Genomic DNA, 25,463 nt, shown 5'->3' with positions numbered 1-25,463 from the left:
TTTTGGTATGACCAATTATTACGCATTTAAAACCAAACTAACGGGCTTTCACAAGTACATTGTTACGTCATAATTACCATAGTTAGATAACAATCACAATGCTGGCTCTAGGTATTGCAGTAACAACAAAGGTTTCTGCTATTCTATACCTGATTTAGTTTGTTTAAGTTGAAGAACAGAAATATATCATCCATGAAATACGTTCAAAAGGACCGTGTGTTAACTGACTACGTTGTTGGTCTTATTTCATCCGGTGATAGTAAAATTTCTTCAATGAAATTAATTTCTGTTTTCATGTACTGTCAGCACCAATGTAGGCTACATCACTGCACTAGTCACTACTCACTACTACCACTGCACTACTATATTACCACTGCTAATATCACTGCGCAATAAAAAGTTGTCACCCGCCTGGGTAACAGTTTTTGGCAGCAAAAATTTTGTACCGCTGTGAAATGACTTGGCTTTGAGTGATTTATTCAGCAAACTAACCTCAACTACCGATATTTTTCCTAAGTTTAGTTTTTGGTAAATGTGCTGTGCACAGAAAAGCCTGGTGTTGTAAAGGACGCTCTTTCTTTGGCGTAAATCGTTGACAAGAAATAGTTCAGGGTTGTTACCGGAAGGCAAATGAGTTCCAGTATCCAGCCAATTAATCTTTAGAAACTCATCTAGTTCACAGCTTCCAAGATAGCTTTCTTTGGTTTTAAAAGTAACTTGCATAAAACTTTTGGTTTTGCTAGAAACTTTGCCGTAAGTTTAATTTAGAGTTTTTCTCATATTAACACACAGTTAACCCTTTTGCCGATTTTTTGCATTTTAGTTGCTTGATAGACATAGACATACAATACTATCGATTTTACTCTCATTAATTTAAAAATGTAGGTAGTTTCCCTCATGTAAAACCATACCGTTTTCAAATTTACATAACACAATCCATGTGTACGTGGAATACGGGCTTCCATTGCATCTTTGATAACTTTTATATCTCAGGCAGAAGTAATGTACAGCACAATAGCGCACCGATGTTGATCTCTAGATAGACGTCATTGCTGCACGCTGCATGATGGAATCTTCTTTGTTAGGTGATACATCAACAGTGATGTACAAAGTAAATGTCATTACTCATTACTGTCCAATAGATGATGCTTTTAGAACAAAAATGACAGGTTTCAACGCACACAGATCAAATGGCTACGTCAGAAATGACAACAATAAATAATTAGTCGTCGTTCGTTAAGTTATAAACAACTTCGCTGCTTGTGTATTTGGAAATAATTTTCCGAAGAAACAAACTGTTCACATTTCCAATCCTGTTTATTGCTTGTTTTAAACATATTATTGCTGCTGTCTCACTTTTATCGCAGTCTCTGTCTAAGGGTAATCTCGTTGTGAAAACGATTTTGAAATCTCGCTTCACAATCATTAAAACAAGTCAATCAAATCAGCGTAAAGTTTTAGATTCAAACAATTTTGTTTTATATTCAGTTAAGAATTTGATCATTGATGTAGACATAACCATTTGAACCCATTCAATAATTCTTTAAACATTGTAATCATAAATTTCAGTCATGTTTGAATTTTCAAAACTTGAAAAAATAGTATTTCCGTTGAAAGTGATGCACACTACTACATTTGACATAGCAAACATTTGATAGAAACCCATGTTAGTTGTGCTCAAAAGTTGTTTTTTTAATTGTTTGTGCAGAACAAGATTTTTCTGTGGACCAAGAGCTGATCCTGAACAAGGTATATCAAGTAAATGTCTAACTAACCTGATCCAGTTATTGACGGGCAAGTTTGACCTAGTTTTTATGGTTTTCAGTTGTTGACAATATTTCTCTGCTGTCAACTTCCGGTTTGATATTGCTATAAATGCATGCGATTACAGTGTTTGATTTATATCTATTGATCAGTGATTTTTTTCCAAGTCATAGACATTTTTACATGAATGTGGTGTGGCATGAGATTATGTCATTGTGAATCACGATTTGTGAATGGGAAATTGATTGTAAGTTTGTAAATTAAAGCTGGGAGTCATAAAGGACCTACACCTGCCTGCAACAGGAGGACTGGAGACTGCATTATATTGATGGTGAGAAAATTAGAGAACTCGTAGAACTTCTTTGTGCATTAAATGCCGGTTACAACTGCGTGTTTGACCACTTGGTTAGGTTGAGTAAAAAAATGTCATCTAACGGATTCTTTACAATTGTGAGTAAACATTTTTTCCTTTTTGTGTTTTTTCCCATCCCCCAAAACAGTTTTCGGTAAACAGAACTTAGACGTACACATAAAGCCTGCTGCAAATGGCACCATTTTTAACAAACCTATATTGAGTGACTCAATAAAACACTTGTCATGCCTGAAAGCTAAAGATGTTAATTATGCCATTGGCCAAACAATATTTGCACCTTATTGCCACGCCAGAGATCACTAACTGCGGTGTGTCATACCAACATTTTATACCGGGCCGCAACTCGGGTGGGACTTGTGTTTTTTTTTTATAACAACATTTTTGCATCACAACTGAACGATCAATCAATCATTTTATTTTTCGTCATAGGCATGGTGGGGACGAAAAAGAGTGCTAGTTGCACCATGTCCAAGAACAAGGAAATCATGACAAACTTTAAAAAGTTTAAAACATGTGCAAGTATAATGATAGCATCACTTGATGATGACAACTAGCACGGCCACTAAACCAGAAAAACAGAAGTAGGTGGTGTATTCAAGCAAGAGACTGTTGATGTTGACTGCAGATCCAATGCTGTACATCAGTGGATGGGAAAAGAAAACTCACCGTAAAAGAAACCCCATCCCAGGCAGAAGCCCGGTTTCTCGTGGCCATGGTAACAATGCTGAGCGTTGATGTCGAGCCCAGTAATGTGCAGCACAATTGCACAACGATGTTGGTCTCTGGATAGATGTGATGTCATTGCTGCTCGCTGCATGAGGAATCTTCTTGTTAGATTCCTTAACAGTCATGTACAGAACATGATGTCATTGCAGTCCAATAGAAGGTGGTGCATTGAGAAATACTCTTTTACTTGGGACCAATAAATCGAAAGATGTTGATGAATCGTTTTTTAATCGAATAACCGGATCCAGAAATGGTGCAAAGACATTGATCTGGAAAAATATGGTAAAAGCCACCAGTAGTAACAGCATTAAAATTATTTTATAAAATTAAGTTGTAATTTCAGTTTTGTAAGGTTGTCATCATAACAATGTGACCAGAACAATCAATCTCCAAGTGCTTGTTAGGCAAAGCAATTATGCACATGCTGGATGCTTAGGCTATTGCTTTACATACTGTATTATTATGATTTAGCAGTACATGGAGAAATGGTAGAAATACAGACAAACTGTTTCCATGAAATCGTTTAAAAACACAGCTAATACAATTACATTATCACTACTAACTTGCATGCACTTGATTTGTTGTCGAAAGATGGCCAAAGTTGGTTCTTGAGTGTGCTCCAGCATCAGAAGATTGGAATGCTGTCTTCGATTCCACTGCAACCACAATCTGCTGACTTCAACCATCAGACAGAATTCAGATCTTTGCAGACTGGTCATTTTCACATGCTGTCCACCTCTTGTGCGAAGTTTTGGAAACTTTTCTGAGAATTCAACTGAAGCCAATTTAGTAAGAGTAGATACATGGTTTAGGTTTAGGGGTGTACAATTTTGAAGAACGAATGCTCAAAAGCCAAGTTTCATTGCGATCGAATTCACTTTTGTTGTCGATTCATAAATATCAGCTTTCATTAAATATTTCTTTGCATGCGCAGACTCCATTAGACATTGACTTGACGTTGCAAAATGTGTAGCGCAGCAATTAGCGTCGCTATAAATTAAACCGCATCAAAACTTATTTCAAAAGTGTCATAAAACTTTAACCGATAATTACATTATAGGTCTTATTGTAAAGGCGAAAAAAGCACTGCATGGGCTTCAATTTAGTGAACTCGACATTATTGCAGAACAAGATTCAAAATTTTCGGTTCGCAATAAACTATTCTTGATTTTTCTAGAATAGTAAAGCATTCTGTATTGTACACCCCTAAAATAATAGTTAGTATGTAACTATGCTTGCCAAGTAGCAACAAAGTAACTATGATTGATAGCTATAGTTAAAGCATATGTCGTTTGATTGACGCCTAATTTTGATTTTATAGAAGAGCGGTTAGAGCACCAGACTGCAATGATGCGACACCCAGCGGCTCTACCGTTGTAATGACCTTCGGCAAGGCTTTAACGACCCTTGCTTGTATTCACTGGACCTCGTGAACAATTTCAAATCGTGTAAAATGAAATGAAAAGGAAATTGTTGCGACAAAACGATAACTCGACAACCGGCAACGAGGAACCATCGCCGATTGTAGGTCGTGCAAAGAATATCCTTAATCTATGGATGTACAGTTGGAAACGATACCATACCATACTATACCATTGCAATAAGATATTTCTTCGCTTTAAAATAGTAAACTACACAGTCTACTGTAAAAGGCATTGTGACTCAGCAAACACTTCCAAGTCAGCCTCATGGAGAAACACGTTTTTTGATGATTTGCATTTCTATGTCCTCCTGCGTATTTCTCTTGCGGTTGGTTCTTTCTCGCGTTGGAGCCCGATAAATCGGATTGGTCAGTTTTTCTTTCTTCTGTTTCTTCGCTGTTGCGCCACGATTAACGTAAGACCGAGGCCTCACTTCATCAAGAAATAAAAATGATCAAAAATGTGTTCAAAGCGATCAATAAATCATAGTTTTGCCAATAACCTGATGGTGGCAAAGGAGGAATCCAATCCCGAAGATCGTGTATCGGATTGTTTATCACTGAGAAGTAAGCGATCAAGACCACTTTCAAAGATTCCAGTATTATGACTGTTTCAATGAAAGCGCTCGCGAAAGAAACCAACCTGAAATATTATTAAGTTTTAACGCATGTGACGAAATCTTAACTGTTTATTATTTGGTAACAATTGCTCACCAATCCCTGCATGTTTCCAGCCCATACGTCATTCCGTACATGACGCAAATCACCGTCGACGTGACCATAACTGCAAAGATATAAAACCAGGCCACGTAGATAGAAAAGTGAACAATAGCGAGTGGATCCAGAGTGTTGGGATCAATTTCCGCGATTGTCAATTCTTGCTGTGCTTCCGTAGCAGACAATGGCGGCCTGTACATGAAAAATTTTACTTCACAAACAAACTTACTTCAACAACCATATTCATTACCTTGCTGATGGTCTCATTTCTGATGATGTCATCTTTGTTGCTGGCGATGACGTTTTAGCCACATCACGTTTAACCTGCAATGGTTTGTGCTTTTTCACTTTTGACGCCGTCACTGGTTTTATTGGCGATGCCGTTGTGGTCACTTTTCGTTCAACGCGCGACGGGATGTGTTTTTTCACTTTTGATGACGTCACAGGTTTTACTCGTGATGAGTTAGTGGTCACTTTTCGTTCGACGCGTGACGGGATGTGTTTTTTCACTTTTGATGACGTCACATGTTTTACTCGTGATGAGTTAGTGGTCACTTTCCGTTCGACGCGTGACGGCATGTGCTTTTTTATTTTTGATGACGTCACATGTATTGCTGTCGATGATTTACTGGCCCCATCTCGATCGACGCGCGGCGGGATGTGTTTTTTAACTTTTGTCGACGTCACAGGTTTTACTTGTGATGACGTATTGGACCCGTTTCGTTCAACGCGCGACGGGATGTGTTTCTTCATTTTTGAGGACGTCATAGGTTTTACCGGGTATGACGTTGTGGCCACTTCTCGTTCCCCGCGTGACGTGGTGAATTTTTTGTTCATCGTCGAATCTCTCAAGTTTCGGCGATTGTTTTGTTGTTTTGTTTCGTTTTCAATTTTAACTTTTCCTGGGAAAGTTTGCCGTTGCCTATGGACGAGACTTGAGATGTCTTTTGAGGTCGATGGACGATCTTTATCGTCAGAAATATGTTGACCATTCTTTTTTCTGTTTTGGTCAACTTTTATGCTTTTCTTTTCTGGACTTTTTCTCGTGTTTGTGACGTCATGGCTACGTGCAAGTGATGTGGTTGGTTCTTGCTGCCCTCTCGTGGTTTGTGTGGATTGCGGATTATTGTCAGGATTTGAATTTTTGTTCATTTTCCGTCGTTTGGCGTGACGAAACATCAGGCTAATGAAGTAGGGTCCAGGAAAGCACATTAAAGCGCTTTCAATACCTTTTTGATAAAAGTAGAAAGTTAGTACGAGTTTGCCAACCTAATTATCACAACCACATTTTGGCTTTTGCTCACTTTTGACTGAACTTACCGACAACAATGTGGGACCACTTGAAGTAGTAGTGACCAACTGTTAACACATTCCCGTCTAGTGCGTAACTATGACCATGAAACATCATAGATGTTAACATCACCATAAATATAAAGAGAGAACAAGTTGAAACTCTCTCCACCCGAGTCATGACCTCATGTTGCCATGGCCTCATGCCAAAAACGGAATACCAGACGTGTCTGGAAATGAAAATTATTACGAGATAATTAACTGGCACAGCGTGGTGGAATCTTTTACCAACAAACCTGTCTTTAAAATGGTTTTCGAGTTTTATCAGGAACAAGTTTGTGGAAATTTGTAGTTGGTCGATCGTTGCGACCGGGAATGTATATTCCACGTCCACCTCGCTAAACCATTTGCCGCACATAAAAAACCAACAAGCGCTGGTTTCCAAATCCCTTACCACCATCCGCTCAAGGTACCTGAAGTATAGCTCGCAATAAATCAATAATTCATACAACTCCTGATAACTTGTCACTAATTCATACCACTTAGGGCTGCTTCCTCCGTCATTGCGCCACATTTTTACGGCTCTGACGTCACCCAAACTTTGTGGTGTCGTAACGAGGAAGGACTGGACGCTTCCCGTGGTTAAAATGTTTCCGTTTTCGCGCTAAACAAATAGTCAAAGATTATATGACGTCAAAACAAACAACATTGACACACGACGGCAGACGTCATCATTTACTTGTATGACGTGAGCGTTACTAGTTTTCCTTTTGCCCAGCAGTCTCATGCAGACAGCCGCGGTAGTGCCGCCGTGTAGACGACTACCCGTGTAAATTGTAACATAATACCGGTGCTGGTCGTTCGGTGAGTTGTCCTCAACTTCAATGAAGAGACCCTTCAAAATTGTTATGATTAAATTTTATAAAGTTGAAGCATCTTGATAATTTTTTACCTTTTTCTCTGCATCTTTGTCTTTATTTCTCGCCCATACAAGGAGAAGAGCGTAGATGGAGTACAGGACAAACAAAAAACTGATGATCACTGGATTATCTTGAAAATGCTCCCAAAGATTCCAGGAAAGCTAAACACGATTCAACAATTTATTAAAAGTGATAACTTCAGATGTGTCGTAAACTTTCTTACTTGGCTCTGATCGATCTTGTTGGGAAGAACAACAAGAGTGGAGGCGTAGAGAGTGGGAACAATTTTTTTCTCTCTTTTCCTTCTCTTGTTGTCGTTTGTGTCTTGAGTTAAGTCACATTCGCAATCGACCAGCCCGGTTTCAATGTTTTGATGGACCTGATCATTATGAAATCACTTTATTTAGTTTGTTTGGAAATAACGGACGTTATGAGTAAACTTGATTTGACATTTGCTGAAAAAACCGTATTTAGAGCAACATTGACATCAAATATCTCACCTTGCAAGAGCTCTCGCTCCAGTCTTTGGCATCGACGTCCCAATGCAAGCACTCGAGCATAAAGGACGAATACGTCAAGTCAATCAAACTTCCTTTGCGGTAATAACCTTCTCCGAGGTCAACTTGGATGGTCAAGTTAAATTCGTTTTCCGCAACCGGAAGTGACCTCACAGGCACCAACCAGGAGTATGATGATTCTGGAAATAATTTTTTTCAAAAGGAACTTGATGAAAAGTAAAAAATGTAGTAATTTTACGAAAGCACTGACCTCTACAAACATAAAAATTGCCTCACTGCAATATTTCACTCAAACAAACCTTTCTCGTGAAACGTTTTGTTTAATTTGAAAGGGCTGTTGTTGGTGGTTTCCAAGCTTAATTTGCAATTTTGTATTTTCAGGTCCATGTTTTCAACATGAATTCTGATGATAGAATGACTTGTGCGTCGCCTTTGCAGTGCAAAATCCAACAAAGCTGAACCTGTCGCTTTGCTGTGACAGTGTGTAACGTCACAATTGCTTTGGACCCTCGTTACGATATTTTCTTTACTAGGCTGTGCTGGTAAATCGAAGCCGACAGTTTGGTTTTCAGCTTTTTCGTAACTGATAGGAATCTGTTTCTCCCATCCCGTTGCCAAGGTAACAGAGGTCACGAGATCGACTTTGTGTTTGTTCGTGCTGAAGTCGACGGACGAAGTGTTGTAGGTGAAGATCTAGAAATCATGAAATCATTTTGTTATCGCGGTATATCGCGCAAAATAAAGCAAATTAGAATTCATACCTCTACATTGATCACTTCATCGCTTAGTGCCTGTATGTTTGGAAGCCGAACTAGGGAAGAGTTACCACCGAGAGGATCTGAGAGAAAAAAGTTTTTGAATGAACTCGTGGAAGTTGAAACACGTCGCAGCACTTGAGCTTAAAACGTGTACGAGTTGAACATAGACTTGGTCACTTACTGATGACATCATTGTTTAGTTTGAGGAATCTTCCTTTGATAAACTTTGTTTCAAACGTAACCGCTTCTTCCCCAGGTACCAATGACGTCATAAGCGCCCTTCCAAGCCTAGTCATTCTTGATGTTTCTTTAATCTTTTATAATAATTATTTATTGTTTAGATTACTGATTTGTGATGTCAGCAAAATTAATTCGCTTTGTTACCTTAAAACTAGTTTCTTTAGAAGCTTCAATCAAATTTGACGTCACAGTCAAGCTTGAAGCCGCAATTGACCTTATGATGTCATCATCCCCCTCGCGTTTCAATTTCAAAGCAAAGCCTTCTGTTCGATCCATTATTCTCACCACTTTTTGCTAAAAAATATAAAAAACAAACAAACGCATCATCTATTGTTATGCTTTAAGTAATTTTTTATTTCTCTGATAAATTTTTAAATTGTAGAATTTACCAATTTCAAGGACGTGACATCAAAATCTTTGGTCAGGTGACTTAAGACGTCAGCGACTTGTTTCACTGAGTCAAGGGTGACAAGCGGGTATTTCGCAACTTCTTCAAATATTTTACGTTTCTGTTAAATGAAAAAGTGAAGGACTATTCCGGTAAGACCGCCGGTTGATTAATAGCCTACATATTATTACGTTATAAACCGACCTCTGATTCGGTGAGAATTTTTGTTGGCGATATTGGCACTGGCAGCGTACATTTCGCGATCTTCTGCAAATCATTGCTCCAAAAAGCGTTGAAAAATCCCGCTTTTAACTTATTGCCGGCCTGATGGTTTTCCGTTAAAAAAACAGAGAAATTCCTCTCATAGCAAGATAGTCGAGAGCCGCATATTTGCACCACAATCGTGACGAAACTAGGCAACTGCTCAGACGTCAGAATGACGTCATTAACACTTGAGTCGTAGCCATGTTGTAAAAGAAACTTTTGATCTAAAAATATTTTCTATTTTAGACTTAAACATAACTAAATCGCTCCTGCAAATACGACATAATTGCAATCAATGTAAAATGCGCTGCAACAGAGCAGTGACCGGGGCGCGAACGATCGCCGGGTTTAAGCTTAGCTCAGTTTGAGGATAAAATTTGTGACACCACGCTCTGGAAATCAACTAAGAACATTTCTTTACATGCCACAGCATGCGACTCTACCTCTTTCTTTCACAAAGAAGCTGTATTTGAGTGACGCTTGATCTTTTACGAAACTAGTACACGTCATATTAAACTTTGTGACTTCGGCAATTCCAATTTCGGATGTCGCCCGGCAACCAACGCCACTAGGTGATGATGGTGGGGTAAGGAACAGGGTTACCGAAGCTTTTTCCCCGTCGATATTGTAACCTGAATGTCAAGTTCAAAATTTTATATGATGTTGGTCGAAGCAGTACATACCTATAATTTCGGACAAATTATATTTACCTGTTCCTGTGACGTTTGATGACGTATCTATTACGTTGAGAAGTGATCTACCGAGTTTGCAAAATCGCCGGTTCTGGCACAAATGCAATTGTCGTCCGGATTTCAGCGACAATACCCAACTATGACGTGAGCAATTGTCACATAATATTTGCAGAATGATTGGCAGGTGAGGAGAAAATAACTTCCCGCAATTTGACCAACATCTAAAGTTAAAAGAGAAAATGTTAAGTTTAAAGCCAATTTAGAGTTAAATGAACTTAATAAATTTTTTAAAGTTTTTTAAAACTTGCCTCAAACTAACGACCGGGACCGGTTTTAATGTAGATATAATTTTTTGATCAGCAAATGCTGCGTCATAATGCTCGCCGGATACAATCAACCTAACGTAATAATTTTCGCTTCGTATCAGTTTGCTCATGGAAATTTCCATTACGTCATCGCCAGTAACCCAGAGGGTTTGCCAATCAAAGCAAGAACCTTGAACGTGAAAAGTAAAAATTTATTTTTCGATCAGAAAAGTCGAAATTGAGGAATTATTTTTAAACCTTTTCTTTGTATTTTTCCTATTTTCGCATTCAACGGGAGATCTTTCTCCTTGACGGCACAAAACCAATCGCGATTGATATTTTTGTCATATTTGTTGAAATCAATGGAAGCCTCAAACCTCAAAACGGTTGTGTTCGTTCCTGTGTAAAAAGGTTGAACATTTCAAGATTATATTTCTTGTAACGGGAAACCGCAAACTTTAATCATAGAAATCTAATATTATCGACCCACCAGTCTGAACCACATTTCCTCCCTTGATAATAAAATTCAATTTTCTTTTAGGAATTTCTATCAACGCATAACCATTGACTTTTGTTATTACGCTGAATGTATGGTAACTAGTGAGGTTGACAGCGATATTTATGACGTATAAACCCGGCAACAATGCATCAGGTTTTACCACAAGTTCTGGTTGAACTGAGTTCGTCTGAAGTTGAACTTCATCGCCAGTTTTTGGGATGTCTATCTTTGACGCCACCCGATACACTCTCCACTTGTAATCGAGGAAGAACGCGTTCCTAACGCAGTTGAATATAAGGTCTGCATTTAAGACGAACTCTTCAACGAATTTTAAAGGTTCGTCGAGTCCACCGCCAACTTTCCCGTCGCGAATTCTCACGCTATGCAAGCATGATGACGTGAAAGACATTGGAACGGATCCAACGAAACGAAATGATTGTTTCGTATTTGCGATAACCACGGTGACTGGCTTACTCCCAGCGTCAAAGAAAAGACTTCTCTGTTTGACGAGCTTGTAAGGTTTGACGTCGAATGGTAAATTCGGCAAATCTTTGTGCTCGTATTCCGACTTTGAAATCGATAAATTGACGATCTGTGAGCTATCCTCGATCGTTAGGTTCATTACGAAGTCCCCCAAGTCACCTCTGACGAATACGTAGACGTCTCTGTAGTAATCGCTAAAGTTACATCTTCGCGACGTAATATACACGTCATAGATCTGAGGTAGAGCTTCAAACGATCTTGATGACGTCAATGAAGAGTTGTTGTTTTTGGCAGTTGCCACAACTTCATAAATTCCTGGTTGAGATACGGTTGCCTCTATCGCCATCAAGTGGCAATCGCGTTGGCAGAATTTTGAAGTCTTCCAAACTGGCAGGTTGGTTCGGGTCGATTTGATCTCGACTGAAAGATCAACCGGCGCACCTTGACTAACCGTCGCGCTTATGACGAAATAATTCGGTAGAATACCAACATATTGTTTCTTCATTATATTAAAGCTTTTGATTTCTTCCTCGAAAGTGATTGGTGTGGCATACGTCACAGAAGAAACGTTGTTTTGCAACAATAATATGATGTTGTGTATCCCGGGTCCAACTAATTTTTGCGTCGTTGAGTTGAGTTCGAATTTTACTTTTTCGGTTCCATTCGATAAAAACTTTGCTTTGTTAAAAGTTGCCTGGGTGTGGTGTGGCGAAATGATGACGTCATCCACCATAAACGTGTATGAGACGGGGAAGTAGTATTTGTGATAAAATACAAACTCATCAGGACTTGGATATGTGCTGCTCCATTGCTTATGGAACATTTTTAATTTTCCAGCTGTTAGAGCAGACTCCACGTAAAGATCGATAAATTGGGTCTTGAAACTCTCTGTGGTTCCAACAATAACACACCTGGCACCAACAAGATATTTTCCTGGAAATTGAAATGATCGCTCGGCTGTGAAAGTTGTTGTTGAAAGATTTGTTTCACCACTGGAACCGAACGATATCCTGCATTTAAAGTTCAAGCTACTTGCGCCTGTTAATTTTGCCATAAATTTGACTTTTTCTTTTGTTGGAACGTGCGTAGCGGCAGTTTCTAAGCTGAATCCTGTAATAATTGTCAAGTGAAATAAAAAATTCTTAGGAAAATAACCAGACACTTGCCAAATTCATCGTTTCTAAATTTTCGTTGTTAATTCACCAATGCGGGAGTAAATGAAGGAAATTTTGGCCACGATGCACTTCTTCATCAAGTTTTGCAGCGAAATCACGACACTTTCGTCAAATATAAGGGTTCCCGGTTTATTAGGACCACAATATGCATCAGCAAATCCACTTCCGGAAATTACCAGCTTTGCTTCTGAACAGCTGTGTTACAAATAACAAATATTGTTACAAAAATAATGATTTTTAGACGATTGTTATGTCATCATTCATGATCCTATGCTGTACAGATTATTTTCTTGTCATAAAATCAAACAATCTTTTTGTAAATGAAACGCCTAAAGGAAAAGTTTTTAAGCAACATTTCAATAATTTTTAGTTAATGATAAATTAACCTGAATATTATTCTACTGTCACGTTTTATTCAGTTTAGAAAAATGCCACGAATATTTTAGTCACCGTTTTTACTGTAGCTTTGCTCTATGCTTTTGAGACAAAAATTTTGTCACTATCACCATGAGAATAACTTTTTTCACTTAGTTTAACAATTTTTATGTAGTTGTGCAATGTTTTCACTAAATTTATATTTGCTTGTTTGTTTGTTACATGTTATAGTCACTCCTCCCTCAGGCTATGGCGGATTCCACGACTTTTTTTATCGTTTTCGTCACAAATTGTAAAAAATACTCGCACCAATGATAATGTGTGACGGTAGGAATGCTTTTTACAACTATATAGGAGACCTTTATTGTTTTCCAAACAAGTTGTAAAAAAATGCTGACAATAATCATAATCACAAAGCTTGGCAATTGAAATGCATTTTAATTGCTTGCGAGGTTTGTATGGAATTTATTTTTATCCGACAGAAAACTAATTCCGTCCAAGCGCATGGCTTGCGCTGATTGTTGTGAATTGATGAGCGATTGATTGATTGATGATGAGGTTGTATGTTTGTGCAAGGGAAAGAACAGGCGAGCAGAGATGGTATGACGTTATTAAAGTCGGTCAAGTTCTGAATTAAGCTGTTTGAAACCTTCGTCTTAGTTCTTGATTAAAATTAGTTAACAACAAGCACCTGGTAGAACAGGCCAACCCAATTCCGTTATGGAACTATTTCTTTAAACTATGTTCTTCTATACGTCATGGTAGGCCTATTTGTGTGGAGTTTTCAAATTTGTTGATAAATCATGACAAATGTCACAAGCAAATTCTGTGTTACAAACGCTGTAAATGTTGTTTCAAAATGTACTAAAACATTTCTAACAATAGCAAAAAATAAACAATTCACCTTACAACAACTTCGGGAAATTGGACAGATGCATGTTCATTGTTGTTAAGTGGAATTTCCCACGAAATAGAATCTGCTGCGTTGGTACATTGCCCTGCGGTTGAAAAATCAACTCTGCCAGTCGCGTTTTGCAAGATTATCTTGCATTCTGAAATAGCAAGATAGCGTTAGAATTTAACGGATATAACCAAGCTAACATATGTTAACAGCCATAGTAGTACCAACGGCAATATTCAAGTTGAAAACAATAAATTATGTTTTCCCAAAAAAGAAACTGGCTCCAAAACAGATTTTATTATTGTTGTTTGCTATTGTTGACATTACAATGGTGGCATTGCCAAGCAGTGACAGACCAAGTCAGCAGCGTTTTACAAAGAGTTAAGGAACTGAGCAAAAGTTTAGAAAAACAAAGTTCATCCAACATGAACTTTCATAATCTTCAAAGCTGCAAATTTATGCAACAGAGTTATAAAACTCACGTCGATTTTGCAGAAAACATAAAACAATTTCATTCTTTCATCGATTATCACAAAGGTAAAAATTTTTCTAACAGCAAAGCCGTTGTAAAGTATAGCTCAGGTTAAATAAATTGTATGCAACCGTTGTAGAACCTTAAAATATTTTGTCTTCAGAATGCACGAGCATCTATGCAAGTGGTTCAACATCAAGCGGTATCTACCCGGTGTGGTTCAATCGAGGATTTCAGGTCACCTACGTCTACTGTGATATGGGCCTCGTTTCAACGAAGAAGGGCTGGACCACAATACAAAGAAGAATGAACGGAGAAATCAACTTTAACAGGGGTTGGGATGATTACGTCAGAGGATTTGGGAACCCCAATAGTGAATACTGGGTTGGTTTGGAAAATATTAACGGTTTGTCGAGACTAGCCACTATAGCTGATAAGTTAAAACTTGGTGTTAATCTTGAAGACTGGGATGGTATTAAGCAGTTTGTTCAATTTCCATCATTTCGCTTCTCTCCAAAATCATTCCAATACAAGTTACATGTGAAAGATTTCCCAAGATTCAGCATTTTAAACTACTGGACGCCTATTTATCGTAGCCGGTTTAGCACACCGGATGTCGATAATGACGAAAACAAACACGTCAATTGTGCCAGGGACTACAAGTCAGGTTGGTGGTTTGAAGATTTTTATTGCGGACAATCGAATCTAAACGGTCCTTATCCCAAGTACAGGCAACCAATGACTTGGGGCAACATTTATTGGGGAAATTGGCGAAAAGTGAATGAGAATGAAACCGCATTGCGTTTTGTGTCTATGAATCTGTATCACAGCAAACCGTAGTCAAATAAAATTGTCATACAAGTGCATTGTCAGTCAGTGTCATTCTTTTCAGCGTTTGTTAGCTTTGAAAACATTCTCTTACTATTGTGTTCTGGAACGTGTCCGGTCCGCATCACTACATTAAAGTTATGCCACATAAATATGTTCTATTATTTGTATAAGAAAATAAAACCACACCAATCCTATATTCAAAGCGATTTTATCGTTAAAATTTCAAGCTGTTTTGGAAATTACAATAGACATAATGGCTGCCAAAAATGTGTTTATGAAGGGGCATAGCCCAATGTGCAAGTGCGAGCAGCATTGCGCAACCTGACGGTCTTTGCAACCATAACTGTAAACCATAACACAACGTTTTTTTAGCTCTCCATTGTTAAAGATACGCGAAGACCAGTTTCCTGTTATAGTGTTGTTTTCTGAGACCTGTTACAGTGCAGTAGGTTGCGGTATATGAAACAACGTTTATTGAAATGTAGAAAAGTCTTTTCCGTATTTGGCGCATTGATCTTCAGCACTTGTGGTGATACAAAACATATCATGTCCACTTCTTCAGTGGCAGACATAAAACGACTAAACGTTAAGGCCTAAGGGATGGAAGCTTTTTACCTGCCTTTTATAAGGCGACCCTCTATTACTTTCTAAATGATAGGTTACAAGTTAGAGGATTTGCCAACTTTGACTTACTACCGGTGATGCTAAAAATAATGGTTACGACAATTATTCTTTTATCCAACTTGTACACGGTGTGGGAAATTGGGCTATTTATGAAACACATATGAATACATACTTCGTATCTATAGAGTAAACTATAGAGGCTTACATTTAGGAACAAAACCGGTTCCAACTGTGCATAATAACTTTTATAACAAGAAGTTGAACCATAAAAACAACAGCTCGCTTAGAAATTAAACACTTTTGAGTGTTAGCCAAAACGATGTAGACGGATTAGGAGATTTTTTTTGGAAAAAGTGGCTCAAAGCTCATTTTGGAGGGACTAAAGCAATTAAAAAACGGCCAATCTGACAACTTTGTTTGGCATTTGTTGTATTATTATATCAATTGTCGTCAGACAACAATATGGGGAAGCCCCTTTCTTTATGTGCAAACAAATACTCACAATTTACAGTTAAAGGCTACTCCACTGCATAAAACGAAACTGCCTAACCCAAAGCTACGGTATATTATCCAACAATACCTGCGCACACCAGCACAAAAGTGATGACCAAAGCAACTTTGAAAACCATCATGATTCAGATATTCTCTTCTTGGTGAAGGATACTTTTTATAGCTTGCTTATGTAAAACAACTGAGAAATTGCGTGCGCAGCAAAGCTTACCACTTTTGGTATGACCAATTATTACACATTTAAAACCAAACTAACGGGCTTTCACAAGTACATTGTTACGTCATAACGGAAATTGTTAGAAAACCATCACAATGTTGGCTTCAAGTATCATAGTACTAGCAAGGTTTATGCTATATCTGCCTTAGTTAGGGTTGCCATACGTCCGGATTTCCCCGGACATGTCCGGAATTTTAGTGTTCAAACTGCGTCCGGGGGGAAATGCTAAAATATGCTTAAATGTCCGGAATTTTTTAAATTGTTTGTTGCGTTACGGGTAATAATTTCATTGTTACGTCATAAACGACAATACAGCGCTCTATTTGGGATACAATAATACATGGATGAGTGGAGCTGGGCTAGTAGCTGAAGGCCTTATATGCCTTGAAGGCCCAATAGCCTAGTGAATTCACGACACTATGTTCAAAAATCCACTCCGGTATACAATGTATAGGCAAAGCATTGGTAGTGTGACGTCATATTGACAGACAATGTGTTCATACCTCATTTTAAAAACCGCTAGTGGGCACTGAAGAGTGTCCAGATTTTAGGCCACGAAAATATGGTAACCCTACCTTAGTGGATCTGAATAACTCCATCAAAACTTTGTAATATAAACGTCGTTTATACTACAAAGACTTACATTTTGGAACAAAACCGGTTCCAGCTGTGCATAATAAAATTTTTAACAAGCAGTTGAACCATAACAAATAACAGCTCGCTTAGAAATGAAACACTTTTGAGTGTTAGCCAAAATGATATACATGTACTCAGATTAGGGAAAACGTTTTTCGAAAAGGAGGTCTAAAGCTGATTTTCGAGGGACTAAACTACTAAATCAATTAAAAATTTGCCAATCTGACAACTTTGTTTGGCATTTGTTATGTATTATATCAATTTGGGGAATATCAGACAAAAATTTGGGGAAGCACCCTTTGTTAATGTGCAAACAAATTGTCATAATTTACAGCAGTGTTTCTCAAACTTTTTGCGATCGCGTACCACTCATTCCTTTTTTTGCTACACTGCGTACCACCTGGCTCCTGAATGACTTATTTTACTCAAATGTACCGGTATTTATTAGTTATTACCGTTATTACTATACCATAACACCAATGAATAGCAAGAAAACACAATTTAATTTGATAGATGTTTCTTCTGCACAAGCTTGTCTATCCGGGGCAACACATTACTCACAGCACATCGAAAATCATGTTCAGCGGTACGCGGTACCACTTAAAAAGCTCTCGCGTACCGCTAGTGGTACGCGTACCACAGTTTGAGAACCACTGATTTACAGTTAAAGGCTACTCCACTGCACAAAACGAAACTACCTAGCCCAAAGCTACGGTATATCATCCAACAATACCTGCACACACCAGCACAAAAGTGAAGACCAAAGCAACTTTGAAAATCATCATGAATCAGATATTCTCGTCTTTGCGAAGGATACTTCTTTTAGCTTGCTTATGTAAAACAACTGTCAAACTGCGTGTACAGCAAAGCTTACCACTTTTGGTATGACCAATTATTACAAATTTAACACCAAACTAACGGGCTTTCACAGAAAAATGTTACGTCATAATTACCATTGTTAGAAAACCATCACAATGCTAGCTCTTGGTATTGCAGTACCAGCAAAGGTTTCTGCTATTCTGTACCTGATTTAGTTTCTGTAAGTTGAAGAACAGAAATATACCATCCATGAAATACGTTCAAAAAGACCGTGTATTAACTGAATACGTTGTTGGTTTTATTTCATCTGGTGATGGTCAAATTTCTTCAATGAAATTAATTTCGGACTCCTCTGTGTAGGCTACATCACTGCACTAGTCACTACTACCACTGCACTACTATATTGCCTCTGCTAATATCACTGCGCAAGAAAAAGTTGTCGTCCGCCTGGTAAACTTTTTTTGGGAGCAAAAGTGTATACCGCAGTGAAATGACTTTGGTTTGGATGATTTGTTCAGCAAACTAACATTAACTATCGAAGTTTTTTTTCTAAGTTTGGTTTTTGGTATTTGTGCTCTGCACCGAAAAGCCTGGTGTTGTAAAGGACGCTCTTTCTTTGGCGTAAATCGTTTACAAGAAATAGTTGAGGCTTCTTACGTGAAGGCAAATGAGTTCCAGTATCCAGCCAATTGATCTTTAGAAACGCATCTCGTTCACAGCTTCCAAGTTAGCTTTTTTTTGGTTTTGAAAGTAACTTACATAAAACTTTTGGTTTTGCTATAGAAACTTTGCTCTAAGTTAAATTTGAGGATTTTCTTAAATTAACACACGGCTAACCCTTTTGCCGATTTCTTGCGTTCTAGTTGCATGATAGACATAGACATACAATATTATCGATATTATTCTCATTTAATTTATAAATTTAGGTAGTTTCCTTCATGTAATACCAAACGGTTTTCAAATTACATCAATCAATTCATGTGTGCGTGGAATACGTGCTTCCACTGCATCTTTGATAACTTTTATATCTCAGGCAGAAACCCGGCTTCTGGTGGCCATGGTAACAATACTGAGCGTTGTTGTCGAACCCAGTAATGTGCAGCACAATAGCGCAACGATGTTGGTCTCTGGATAGATGTCATTGCTGCTCGCTGCATGACGGAATCTTCTTTATTAGGTGATACATCGACAGTGATGTACAAAAAATGTCAGTGCTGTCCAATAAATCATGCTTTTAGAACAAAAATATGACAGGTTTCAACGCACACAGATCAAATGGCTACGTCATCAGAAATGACAACAATAAGTAATAAGTCGTCGTTCATTAAGTTATAAATAACAACGCTGCTTGTGTATTAGGAAATAATTTGCCGAAGAAACAAACTGTTTACATTTCCAATCCTGTTTATTGCTTGTTTTAAACATATTATTGCTGCTGCCTTACTTTTATCGCAGTCTCTGTCTAAGGGTAATCTCGTTGTGAAAACATTTTTGAAATCTCGCTTCACAATCATTAAAACAAATCAATCAAATTAATGCAAATTTTTAGATCAAACAATTTCGTTTTATATTCAGTTAAGAATTCGATCATTGATGTAGACATAACCAAACCCATTCAATAATTCTTTAAACATTGTAATCATAAATTTCAGTGTTTCCAAGTCATGTTTGAATTTTCCAAAATTGTAAAATAGTATTTCCATTGAAAGAAATGCACACTACTACATTGTGCTTGTCGTTTGCTGATGGTTTAAAGCAAAAAACTGAAATATGATTTAATTTCTTTATGTGTTTAAGCTTGTAACAGCAACTGTCATTGTCATACAACAACACACTTGAATGAAGAGTGAACCCCCACTTCAAAGCTGACTAGTTCTTGAAACTTCAAGCTGAAGTATTTGCGATAAAATGTTGGCAAGTATGTAGCTTTCCCTGAATATGGCAGTTGACAGGAATTGGATTCAGATTGCACCGTCAACCAGCACTGCCAGTGAGTAGCCAAATGTCAGAAAAATTTGTGATTTTTATATTGTTGTTGGTAGGCTTGAATAAACAGTTAGCTACGAAGGCCTTGGGAAAAGACTTAATTTAACGGCTGACGACAACAAAACAAATGTGATGGCTTTTTTTATTTACCTTGCCACGAGTAGGCCTAAAAGTTTTTTTGCGTTTCACAACAACGAACTAAACCAATCCGTTGCCGACCACGCTGCATAACTTTATGCTAGCAAGTTGTGTATTTGAATTTTCCTTTGAAAAGCCATTGTAGGCCGAACCCTGTAAAATGAGGATATTGTAAAATTACCTGCTTGTAAGATATGAGCAAACAGCAGCAAGCAAATGTACGAATCAATTTAGATAAGTGTAGGAACGAAAACGAAGAATAAGAATTTTGTACAAGGGGTTGACAACAAATGCGAATTGCATTTACTATAGGTGGAGTATTACAGCAAAAATATCCACGAATGTACAGAATAGGTAGTGACGGAGTAAAAGTTGGTTAGTAATCCATTTCTAATCATAACGGAATTGGTTTATTTTCAGTATGTTTGTATAAAACGACGTAGAAAATACTAGCACGGTGGTGTACCGACACTTAATTAATCACGCGACACTTAATCACGCGACGCTTAATCACCGACACATAATCACTAGGACACTTAATCACGCGACACATAATCATAATCACTAGGACATTTAATCACGCGACTTGGATACTTAATCACGCGACATTTAATCACGCGACATATAATCACGCGACATATAATCACTTGGATGTCGGAAAAGCGTGAGACCGTTGACATTTGACTTTAAGATTTTATTTTATAACAACTCAGCTTTTGTTCATATTTTGTACATTGCTAATCACGTCTTCTCATTAAATCATATAAGCTTAAATATTGTAAGAATAAAGGCTTAGGTTTTTGACAACATGACAAAACTGATTCTTGGTTACTGGGATATCAGAGGCCTGGCACAGCCAATACGGTACATGCTAGAGTACCTTGGTGTTGAATATGAAGATAAAAGATATGTTGAAAGGAATTTTTGGTTTGACGTAAAACCTAATATGAATCTGGATTTTCCAAACTTACCTTACATCATCGACGGTAACGTCAGAATGACGCAGACTTGGGCGATTATGAAGTATCTTGCTCGGAAACACGCAACATTTTGCCCGAAGACGAAAGAGGAGATTCGAAATTGTGACATGTACGAAGAAGTGGCACGTGACCTTGCCATGCCCTTCTTCATGCTTTGTTACACTCACGATGGTTTTGACGAGGCAAAGAAGAAATACTTCGGCGAAACTCTTCCAAAGTTGCTGGACTTGCTGGAGAAATTTCTTGGCTGTTCTCATTGGATGATCGGAGATAAAATGACCTACGTCGATTTCTACTTTAGCGAAGTGCTTGACGTCATCCAATTAATGACGTCAGATTGCTTGGACAAGCACCAATGCATCAAGAAGTACGTGGAGAGATTCTACGCCCTGGACAAGATTGCAGCTAACAGGCAGTCGAATCGATTCAAGAAATGGCCTTTTATGTCACCACAGGCGAAATGGGGAGGGAAATGCGAAGATTAAATCTTCCAGAGTCGATTGTGCTACATTCTGGAAAGCTCATAATTATTCTTGTAATTGTTGGTGCTAGTGGTTTGTGTGCTGATATTATGATCATGCATAGGTTATATTTCAATGACGAATCAATAAGAGCAACAAAATCCTGCAAAATTGACTAACACATCAACGGTTTTCAACCAACGAAAAAGGTTGACAGCTGTAGGATAGGATTAGTCCACGACGATAAAATCAAAATGATAAAATATATGACGGGGAACTACCTAATGTGGAACCAAGTCAATGGATTGATTTCAAGGGTTGAAAAAAATTCCAAAACTTGACATATCTCATGGGTGGTGACGTGAAAATGACGAAACAATGGGCAATTGTGAAGTATCTTGTTAAATATTTCGGACACATTTTAGAAGAATAATGTAGAAATGTAGTGAGGTGCAAAAATCTGTTACTGATTCCCTGATTGGTTTCATGCACAACACATTATTTATATATTTACATTTTCTTTATATATTTACATACTTTTTTAGCCTTGGAACTTGAAAGGTTTAAAAACAGAAAAGGAATAATTTGGACAAAACAGTTCCCTGAGTTCAATTGATACATCACAAGTTATTACTGTAGATTTTAGTTTGTAAGATTTTCCAAGTAAATCATAGCACAAGGATGATAGTGTATAATGACAAATTAATCTACATAAAAGTACATTTCACAAATCTTTACAATTGGTGCGTATTATGAAGACGTTTACGAGAAATCTTTGTTAAGACCATGAAGATTACACAGAGGTTTCTCGCGAACGCAGTTAAACGTAACTTAGAGGATAACAAAGCGAGAATGCTGAACTGAACAAAACTTAAAACACTATCGCAAAAAACTCCGTGTAACCATCTTGAAGTTGCAGCAGTTTATGTTTATAACGGTTAAAATCTTTAGTTTATCGTTTGAGTTGATATGTTTCTTTCTATGCCATAAATCAACTTTAATTTGCGTCTTAAACAAGTTAAAATGTGGGATCCTGGTTTCTGTTGAATTTCTTAAAACATCCACTTTATTCCATTTACCAGTTTCAGTGTGATTCCGGTTGCACACTCGGGTTAGTCCTTTTGTTCTACTGGTCCGTGTCATAGCAAATTTCTCAATGTTAAAAAGTGTAGCAAGTTATTAATTTGACTTCTTGTATCCCAAGTTGATGTATATGTTAAAAATAGGATATTCCTTGAACCTCTCAGAACTACGATATGTTGCTATCCTGTCGAGTGCAAAGAACCTTTCCTTGTACTTCTTCACATTCGGATATTTATCCAGGCAATCCGACTTCATCTCAGTCAACACGTCGAGGCGTTCACAGATCTCGAAATCAACGTAGGTGAGAGAGGCCATCCAATCTTTGTCTGAGAGAAACTTCTCGAATGTACAGAGATATTCGGGCAAATCATTTTCCAGAAGATTCGTCATTGCAACTTCTCTGCCATCAGAGCTGAAAAGCATGCGTTTGATGACAAACCACATATCGATATAAGCCTCTTTTACCATATCGCATCTCTGTGTTTCTTCTTCACTCTTTGGAACGAGTTTTCCAAACTTTCTAGCAACGTAGTTCATAATCGCCCACGATTTCGTCATCTTGACGTCACCGTCGATGAGGTATGGCAAGTTTGGAAATTCTAATCCAAGTTCAAATTTGACGTCAAACCATTGGCTTTTGTCCACGTTAGGTGGTTCCCCTAGAACTACATAGCTTTTATTGTCGTAATCTGCTCCACAGTACTCCAAGATCAAACGAATGGGTTCAGCAAGAGCCCTGATATTCCAGTAACCAACAGTTATCTTTGACATCTTCTGTCAACTTATTTACTGAATAACCTGAAAAACAAATTGCAGTTTTATGAATGAAAACCGGTCGTTCTTGATCTAAATCAAAGGTAAGGAAAGTGCAGGCAACATGCGGCATTTTGGAAAGGTCTGTGCGATCGTTTAACCAACCTTGGTCATCCATCCTCGTTATCCTTTCATCCTTATCCTTTCATCCCTATCTGTTATCCTTTCATCCTCTTGTAAAGGTAGATGAAGTATATATCCTTTTAACGCCTGGTTTGGAAACATGTTCCTTGTTCAATTCCTAATGTCGCTACCGTCAGAATACTCAATAGCAAGATATGAACAACGTTTACTCAAGAATTCGGACAAAATAAGAAATCAAATAAACAAATGAAAACTTTTGTGTGACACTCGGAACTTGAACAAAGACAAGGTTAAGCGTGGCTTGAGCAACTAGGAATCACACCAACAGTAAGTCGTGCAAGGAACCTCCTTTAAAAGAAGTTCGTCTCCAGTTCAAGTTTAGCAAAACTCAATTTTCCCGTTTTTACTCTGGTTCTGGTTTGCAATGGCTGCTCAATTTTATTCCGCTTCGAGCTTAAGTTTACCAAACTTGACCATATATTAATTATAATATATTTCATTCCACCTTTAAATTACTTGCTCCGGTTTGATTGTTTTTCTCTTTAATAGTTTTTTCGACCATTTTTAAAGTAGCACAAACTTAATTGAAGAGAATGTATTGTTAACGACGAGTTTTTGCATTTACAAAGAAAATTGATGCATTTGAGAAACACTTAAGTCAATACATTTAACACCGTTTTGGTAGTTACATGAGCTATAGCGGCAGAAAATGTATTTTCTCCTGTTCGAGTGCAAGTAAGTTTGTTTTTTTTCAATGTTCAACTTTCTTTGGATTTTAGAGAAATTTATTCCCTATATATATCACATGTATAACGCCAATTTCATTTCTTGGATTTTGGTTCATCAACTTGAGCATTTATGCCGCAAAATGCGTTACCATAGTGACATCATAATACAAATCGTGGTTTAATTAGTCTTGGTTTAACGCTAAGACATGGTAACTTTACAGCCAATCACCTGTATAACGCCAATTTCATTTCTTGGATACGACTCTATTGTCACATCCCCACCAGGAAGCAACCATGGCCAATTATGACGTAATCGACAACGACCATGCCATCGCCATTGCTAAATTTGTAAGCCAGAAACTTACATGATTCACTACTATGGTTTTTTTATGTAAAACTCGATCCAAAATGGTAAATATAAGATACAACGTTTAAACTATTGATTAAGACTACAATAAAAAAGTTTGTTTCTTGTAAGTTTGATGTCGACGTATCTGACAAAATGAAGAAATATTTCGGTAAACCCCCAATGCGGTTTCTCAGTTTTCTGGCAATCTCATCCAGTATCCTACTGAAGCTGTGAGGGTGTGAAGATTGCTGCTCTGTTGTTCCTGTTTAAACTCTTTGAAGTACATATCCTAATAGACGAAAATTATTGTAGTCGCTAAGGTCGCTTTTAAACTTTTGAAGATACAAGGGCTCTTACTGTTCAACTTAAAACGACTTGGCTTAAAGTTATTCACTTAGCTTTAATAACCTTTACTTCTAAAATGTGCTTTACGGCCTTGTGCTATTTGCAGTAACGTGGATGTTACAGCTTAAAAACTCTATCTGTATATTACTCGATCCGTAGATCGGTTTTGTGGCGGCTGCACACCCAAGATATATTTCATGTACACTTGTTGCATGCTTGACTTTATATAAGACTTAATTTGGGGGCAAAAAATAGCTGCTTAATACTGCCGGACTGTGATTGTAAAATTGTTCGTATTCACAGAGGTGGGCAGTCGGTACTCTGAAAGTACCGTTGGTAACGGTATCGGTACTTGGCAAAAATTGTACCGATGGTTCCGGTATTCGGTAACACTTTAAAAATGTAGCTCGGTACCGGTACTTTTCGTGTATAAAATGCTGCAGCAAATGCAGTATTTGCCACGGTAACGGTTAATCCAGGTCAAAACATATGAGACGTTACTCGTTCGCAATTTTACTTCATATTTCTAGATTTACAACGATCAACAAATGCTACAAATGGTATTAAAGATTAATTAAC

The 25,463-nt window shown here is 37.7% G+C and overlaps 2 protein-coding genes, 2 long non-coding RNA genes and 2 pseudogenes across 10 annotated transcripts; 3 read left to right on the top strand and 3 right to left on the bottom strand.

Moving 5' to 3' along the window:
* The first annotated feature begins 303 nt into the window (after positions 1 to 303).
* Positions 304 to 4,749, top strand: LOC143470270 (uncharacterized). 7 transcript variants are annotated; one of them, XR_013119338.1, is made up of 6 exons: positions 304 to 1,085; positions 1,709 to 1,749; positions 2,031 to 2,095; positions 2,567 to 3,145; positions 3,455 to 3,652; positions 4,185 to 4,749. It is a non-coding gene; the product is annotated as an uncharacterized LOC143470270 (long non-coding RNA). The 7 variants fall into 7 exon arrangements; XR_013119335.1 differs by having other exon boundaries at positions 1,932 to 2,095; XR_013119339.1 differs by having other exon boundaries at positions 1,709 to 1,794.
* Positions 3,004 to 3,582, bottom strand: LOC143470265 (uncharacterized). The gene is made up of 2 exons (XR_013119325.1): positions 3,427 to 3,582; positions 3,004 to 3,132 (listed from the first exon to the last, which is right to left on the bottom strand). It is a non-coding gene; the product is annotated as an uncharacterized LOC143470265 (long non-coding RNA).
* LOC143470244 (polycystin family receptor for egg jelly-like) lies at positions 4,550 to 16,399 on the bottom strand. The gene is made up of 25 exons (XM_076968250.1): positions 16,316 to 16,399; positions 13,812 to 13,959; positions 12,561 to 12,727; positions 10,866 to 12,467; positions 10,634 to 10,774; positions 10,379 to 10,565; positions 10,089 to 10,291; positions 9,822 to 10,010; positions 9,319 to 9,602; positions 9,116 to 9,235; positions 8,871 to 9,020; positions 8,668 to 8,800; positions 8,490 to 8,566; positions 8,028 to 8,421; positions 7,711 to 7,907; positions 7,434 to 7,589; positions 7,243 to 7,371; positions 7,030 to 7,185; positions 6,830 to 6,954; positions 6,587 to 6,763; positions 6,321 to 6,520; positions 5,251 to 6,229; positions 4,998 to 5,192; positions 4,787 to 4,926; positions 4,550 to 4,716 (listed from the first exon to the last, which is right to left on the bottom strand). The coding sequence occupies exons 1-25, from the start codon at positions 16,365 to 16,367 to the stop codon at positions 4,550 to 4,552; spliced, it is 6,468 nt and encodes a 2,155-aa protein (XP_076824365.1). The 5' UTR covers positions 16,368 to 16,399.
* LOC143470258 (fibrinogen-like protein 1) lies at positions 13,958 to 15,136 on the top strand. Its single transcript, XM_076968290.1, has 2 exons — positions 13,958 to 14,345; positions 14,444 to 15,136. The coding sequence occupies exons 1-2, from the start codon at positions 14,066 to 14,068 to the stop codon at positions 15,118 to 15,120; spliced, it is 957 nt and encodes a 318-aa protein (XP_076824405.1). The 5' UTR covers positions 13,958 to 14,065; the 3' UTR covers positions 15,121 to 15,136.
* Positions 16,400 to 20,807: 4,408 nt separating the features above from the next.
* On the top strand, positions 20,808 to 21,889 carry LOC143470837 (glutathione S-transferase Mu 1 pseudogene; annotated as a pseudogene).
* Positions 21,890 to 22,661: 772 nt separating this feature from the next.
* On the bottom strand, positions 22,662 to 23,336 carry LOC143471404 (glutathione S-transferase B pseudogene; annotated as a pseudogene).
* Between the last annotated feature and the right edge of the window lie 2,127 nt (positions 23,337 to 25,463).

Source organism: Clavelina lepadiformis, chromosome 9 (assembly GCF_947623445.1).
Source record: "Clavelina lepadiformis chromosome 9, kaClaLepa1.1, whole genome shotgun sequence".
Lineage (NCBI taxonomy): Eukaryota > Metazoa > Chordata > Ascidiacea > Aplousobranchia > Clavelinidae > Clavelina > Clavelina lepadiformis.
Note: the sequence above shows the minus strand (reverse complement) of the source record. Positions and strands in the feature narration are given on the sequence as shown.

Excerpts from the sequence above, each read along its gene's own strand:
- LOC143470258 (XM_076968290.1), top strand. The coding sequence starts at position 14,066 with ATGTTTTCCCAAAAAAGAAACTGGCTCCAAAACAGATTTTATTATTGT. Across the intron at positions 14,346-14,443 it reads TTTCATCGATTATCACAAAG|AATGCACGAGCATCTATGCA; the intron begins GTAAAAATTTTT and ends TTTTGTCTTCAG.
- LOC143470244 (XM_076968250.1), bottom strand. The coding sequence starts at position 16,367 with ATGATGGTTTTCAAAGTTGCTTTGGTCATCACTTTTGTGCTGGTGTGC. Across the intron at positions 12,728-13,811 it reads TTTCCCGAAGTTGTTGTAAG|CTGTTCAGAAGCAAAGCTGG; the intron begins GTGAATTGTTTA and ends TTTGTAACACAG. Across the intron at positions 6,230-6,320 it reads GTGGTCCCACATTGTTGTCG|GTATTGAAAGCGCTTTAATG; the intron begins GTAAGTTCAGTC and ends TTTATCAAAAAG.